The sequence below is a fragment of the Piliocolobus tephrosceles genome, chromosome 4 (assembly GCF_002776525.5).
Source record: "Piliocolobus tephrosceles isolate RC106 chromosome 4, ASM277652v3, whole genome shotgun sequence".
Taxonomy (NCBI): Eukaryota; Metazoa; Chordata; class Mammalia; order Primates; family Cercopithecidae; genus Piliocolobus; species Piliocolobus tephrosceles.
Genome location: NC_045437.1, coordinates 114,030,070 through 114,035,352, shown reverse-complemented (window position 1 = coordinate 114,035,352; position 5,283 = coordinate 114,030,070). Strand labels below are relative to the sequence as shown.

The window sequence follows — 5,283 nt, the reverse complement described above, 5'->3', positions numbered from 1 at the left end:
ATGATTTCAGGTGGCGGTGACCCCACCCCGAGCACGAGACAAGGCAAAGTGAAGGAAGTGGCTGCAGAAGGCGTTGCTTTAGGTTGAAGGGTCAGGAAAGTCCTCTCTGAGTTGTGGGCATCTGAACAGAGACCTGAATGGCAAGAAGGAGCTGGCAGGGAATGCTCCAGGAAGGGGTGCTCCAGGCAGGGGGAAAAACGGGTGCAAAGGCCCTGAGGCAGGAACAAGCTCAGTCAGTGCGGCTGGAGGGGGAGGGGGAGGAGGAGGTGAGGTCAGAGAGGCTGGTGGCAGCCCAGGCTCGAAGGAGTCTGGACTGTGATCTGGGCAGAATGGGGGTACCCTTGGGGGATTTGAAGCACAGGAGTGATGTGGTCTGATTCATGATTTTCAAAGATCTCTTTGGCCACCATTAGGAAGTAGAGGTCATGGCTGGGCACGGTGGCTCACGCCTATAATACTAGCACTTTGGGAGGCTGAGGCAGATGGATCACCTGAGGTCAGGAGTTCGACACCAGCCTGGCCAACACAGCAAAACCCTGTCTCTACTAAAAATACAAAAAAAAAAAAAAAAAAAATTAGCTGGCCTTGGTGGTGGGCGCCTATAATCCCAGCTACTGGGGAGGCTGAGGCAGGAGAATCGCTTAAATCCAGGGGGCAGAGGTTACAGTGAGCCGAGATTGTGCCACTTCACTCCAGCCTGGGCGAAAAAGTGAAACTCCGTCTCAGGCAAAAACAAAACAAACAAAAAAAGGAAGTAGAGGTTGTGTGTATAGGAGCCCAGGAGCAGAGGGCTCCCAAAAGAAGCCTCCAGCTCTGTAGGGTGCTGTTTGAAACCCATGGCTATAGGCTGTAGAGAGCACATGGGATGTCTGAGTGTGCAGTGGCACCGTGAGGCTGGACTCTAGAATGATCCCTCGTCCTGGTTCTGAGGGGCTCTGAAAATCAGAAGCCAGCTCAGGTGGTGGAGAGGCTGTGTGGGGAGGGGAGGAGGGAGATCCTCTCTGCTGCCCCGCACCCCCAGCTGCCTTCCACCCGCAGCCCTGGTGGGAAGGACAGGGGAACACTGTCCCCTGAGTGCACAGCTGAGGACACTGAAGCTCAGGGGGGCAGTGACAGACGAGGGAGAGGAGGAGCTGGGTTTGAGCTGGTAAGCGACGGGTCCCTCCCTGCAGACCCTGCCCGTGGGCAGCGTGGTGTTCTCCGTGCTGGCCGTGGATAAAGACATGGGAACTGCTGGCATGGTCGAGTACTCCATAGAGAAGGTGAGTGTGAAGGGGGCCCTGACCGCCTTCGTGACCACCAGGGGGCAGCATATCCACAGACAACCCATGGGGCCTGAGCGTTGGGTTGGGGACGTTGGTCCTGCCTTGGCCCAGCCCTGGTCCCCAAACCTTCCTCTGGCCACCAGCACCCCCTCCCCGGAAACCTCGCTTTGCTCACTTGCCTAAAGAGGGTGCCTGCTGCAGACCAGACCCTTCTTCCCGCCCGCCTGCTCCCAGGTCTTGTCCAGGTTCCACAGACAGTAAGGGGTGTGTGAACCCATTTCTCATGGAAACAGAGTTGCTGTTGATAGCGCCATTTGGCTGGGCGCGGTGGCTCAAGCCTGTAATCCCAGCCCTTTGGGAGGCCGAGACGGGCGGATCACGAGGTCAGGAGATCGAGACCATCCTGGCTAACATGGTGAAACCCCGTCTCTACTAAAAAATACAAAAATCTAGCCGGGCGAGGTGGCGGGCGCCTGTAGTCCCAGCTACTCGGGAGGCTGAGGCAGGAGAATGGCGTAAACCCGGGAGGCGGAGCTTGCAGCTTGCAGTGAGCTGAGATCCTGCCACTGCACTCCAGCCTGGGCGACAGAGCGAGACTCCGTCTCAAAAAAAAAAAAAAAAAAAGGATAGCACCATTTACCGAGCACCAACCGTGTGCCTGGCACATATCATACAGTCCCCCCTTGGTATCCATGGGGAATTGGCTCCAGGATCCCTGAGGACACCAAAATCCATGGCTGCTCAAGTCCCTGGACATGCAATGGGGGTAGTATTTGCATGTAACCTAGACACATCCTCCTGTGTGCTTTAAATACCAATGCAATGCAAATACTGTGTAAATATAGTGTATTATGTATGCTATATTGTTTAGGGAATCATGGCAAGGGAAAAAGTTTGTACACCTTCAGTACAGACACAACCATTGTGAGGATAGCTACAGTTTTGATCTGTGGCTGGTCAAATCTGTGGATGTGGAACCCACAGAGATGGAAGGCTGACTGCATCTTATTGGATCCTCCTTTCAACCCACTGAGGGTTGTCACCAGCCCCATTTCCCAGAGCTGGAAACTGAGGCTCAGAGAGGTCATGCCACCTGGTGCCAGTGGTGTGACTGGTCTGTGGTAGAGCTGGGGCCTTCCCTGTGTTGCTGAGTGGGATCCTTGGGGCAGGGCTGTCCCTGGGGAGACTGACCCGAGTCTGCTCTGCCCCAGGTCATCCCTAGCACTGGGGACAGCGAGCATCTCTTTTGGATCCTGGCCAATGGCTCCATCATCCTCAATGGCAGCCTCAGCTACAACAACAAGAGCGCTTTCTACCAGCTGGAGCTGAAGGCCTGCGTGAGTAGGGGTGCCAGAGGGTGGGCCTAGGACCCACGGCGCTGGCTCATGGGCAGCCATCTCCCCACAGGACTTGGGTGGCATATTCAACAACAGCTTCACCATCCAGTGCTCCCTGCCTGTCTACCTGTCCATCTCCGTGGTGGACCAGCCTGACCTTGACCCTCAGTTTGTCAGGGAGTTTTACTCGGCCTCTGTGGCTGAGGACGCAGCCAAGGTGCACGGGGGACCTGTGGGGTACGGGTGGAAGCGGGAGGCGGGGGAAGTTTGAGGGGCACTGACCAGGCACCATTCCAGGAAACCTCGGTGCTGAAAGTGGAGGCTGTGGACAGCGACAAAGGCATCAATGACCCTGTGATCTACAGCATCTCCAGTGAGAATGGGGTGTCCCCAGGCCAGGGCTGGGCCAGGGCTGGGGTCAGGGCTCCGTCAGAGCCACTGGAGCAGCTGTTCCAGCTGTTCCACCTGTTCCACCTGTCCCCTTGCTTGCCAGACTCCACGCGGCCCGGCTGGTTTGACATCGGGGCAGATGGAGTGATCAGGGTCAACGGCTCCCTGGACCGTGAGCAGCTGCTGGAGGAGGATGAGGAGGTGCAGCTGCAGGTCACGGTGAGGAAAGGTCCCACCACCCCTGTCAGAATCCTGCTCTCTAACCTCTGGCTTTTGATCTCTCTGAGCACTGGCTCTCTGACCTCTGACCTCTGACCTCTGCTCTGTGCCTCAGGCCACCGAGACACACCTCAACATCTACGGGCAGGAGGCCAAGGTGAGCATCTGGGTGACAGTGAGAGTGACGGACGTCAATGACCACAAACCTGAGTTTTACAACTGCAGTCTCCCAGCCTGCACCTTCACCCCCGAAGAGGCCCAAGTGAACTTCACTGGCTACGTGGACGAGCATGCCTCCCCCCACATCCCCATCGAGGACCTCACCATGGTGGTCTACGACCCGGACAAGGCAGGCGTGGTGGCATGGGTGTGGGCGAGGGTGGCTGGGGGAGGCCAGTGAAAGCCCAGATCGAGTGACAGTGCCATGTGGTGCTGGGTGGTGCTGGTGGTGCAGGGCGTGGTGACGGAAAATGGGGGTGCTGTGTGCTCTCTGGAAACCTGCGTCGGTAAGCAGTGTCATCCTCTGGGCGATCCGTGTGGGGCTGAATAGGAGGCCGTGCTGAGTGGAGGCTGACGTTGAACGTCAGATGATGCTGAGTAGAACGTCATTGTCCGTGGTAATGGGTGGCTGGCGAGGTCTCCTAGCATTGGGTGGCCGTGATTTGGGTAGTCTTTGGAACTGGGGGAGGCTGAGCAGTGTTGGGACAAGTGGTCTGAGGGTGTGAGGTGAGAGGGTGCTTTTTTTTTTTTTTTTGAGACGGAGTTTCACTCTGTTGCCTAGGCTGGAGTGCAATGGCCCAATCTTGGCTCACTGCAGCCTCCGCCTCCCAGGTTCAAGTGATTCTCCTGCCTCAGCCTCCCGAGTAGCTATAATTATAGGCGTGCACCACCTCACCCAGCTAATTTTTCTGTTTTTAGTAGAGATGGAGTTTCACCATGTTGGCCAGGCTGGTCTCGAACTCCTGACCTCAAGTGATCCGCCCACCTTAGCCTCCCGAAGTGCTGGGATTACAGGCATGAGCCACCGTGCCTGGCCATGGGAGGGCACCCTTAAGTGGAGGCTGCAGTGAGAGGTGGGTTACATGGTGGCACTGGAGGATGAGTAACTCCGGAGGGTGTGTGATGTTAGGTGATACTGAGGGGGTGGGAATGTTGCATGGAGGACAGCGTCAGGCAGGGTTAGGTTGGCCAGAAGGGTGGCACTGGCCAGGGGGGTGACATAGGGTGTGAGTGGTGTTTAGTGTTGCTGTGGGGGTTGGGGGTGGGGGATGTGAAGGGTGGGTGGGAGGGACAGTTGACAGGAGCGAGGGATGTGTGTGCAGGCTCCAGCCCAGGCCTGGGACCCACAGTGCCTAGGGAGCTGTCTTCTACGGAGCCCACATTTGCAGGGTCTGGTCACCAGCCCAGCCTCCTGCACCCTCTCTCGCAGTCTTTTGAGAGGCCCCTTCCATGGGACCTCATCGGGTGGGGCATCCAGAGATAAGAGCCTGGGGACTGGGGGGAGATGCAGGTAGGCAGAGCAAGGGGGACAGGTCCCTGCTAGACAGCCTACCTTTACAGGGCAGCAATGGGACCTTCCTGTTGTCGCTGGGGGGCCCCGACGCAGAAGCCTTCAGTGTCTCCCCGGAGCGGGCAGCAGGCTCAGCCTCTGTTCAGGTGCTGGTGAGAGTGTCCGCGCTGGTGGACTACGAGAGGCAGACGGTGATGGTGGTGCAGGTGAGGGCGGCTCTGGAGTGCCGGGGGCAGAAGCTGCGGGGCACTTGGGCCCCACAGCTGCTGCCTCCTCCCCTACCTCCAGGTCATGGCCACAGACTCAGTCAGCCAGAACTTCTCCATCGCCATGGTGACCCTCCACCTTAGAGACATTAATGACCACAGGCCCACATTTTCCCAGAGCTTGTACGTCCTCAGGGTGCCGGAGCACAGCGCCACCGGCTCTGTGGTCACCAACAGCATCCACGTGAGTGATGTGGACACGGTGGGGCTGTGGGGTCCCAGCAAGCAGGCATGCGTGTGAGTGTGAGAGTGTGTGTGTGAGAGTGTGAGAGTGTGTGTGACAGTATGAGTGTGAG

The 5,283-nt window shown here is 57.7% G+C and overlaps 1 protein-coding gene across 1 annotated transcript in view; it reads left to right on the top strand.

Annotated features, from left to right (window-relative positions):
- The first annotated feature begins 775 nt into the window (after positions 1-775).
- The window catches only part of CDHR2 (cadherin related family member 2), a 22,784-nt gene continuing 18,276 nt past the window's right edge, over positions 776-5,283 (top strand). The window contains exons 1-8 of the mRNA XM_023185025.1: positions 776-1,262; positions 2,477-2,602; positions 2,673-2,819; positions 2,900-2,975; positions 3,096-3,211; positions 3,327-3,560; positions 4,772-4,927; positions 5,010-5,171. Coding sequence (XP_023040793.1) covers positions 1,224-1,262; positions 2,477-2,602; positions 2,673-2,819; positions 2,900-2,975; positions 3,096-3,211; positions 3,327-3,560; positions 4,772-4,927; positions 5,010-5,171 — 1,056 coding nt within the window. The 5' untranslated portion in view covers positions 776-1,223. The remainder of the gene's footprint in view (positions 1,263-2,476; positions 2,603-2,672; positions 2,820-2,899; positions 2,976-3,095; positions 3,212-3,326; positions 3,561-4,771; positions 4,928-5,009; positions 5,172-5,283) is intronic.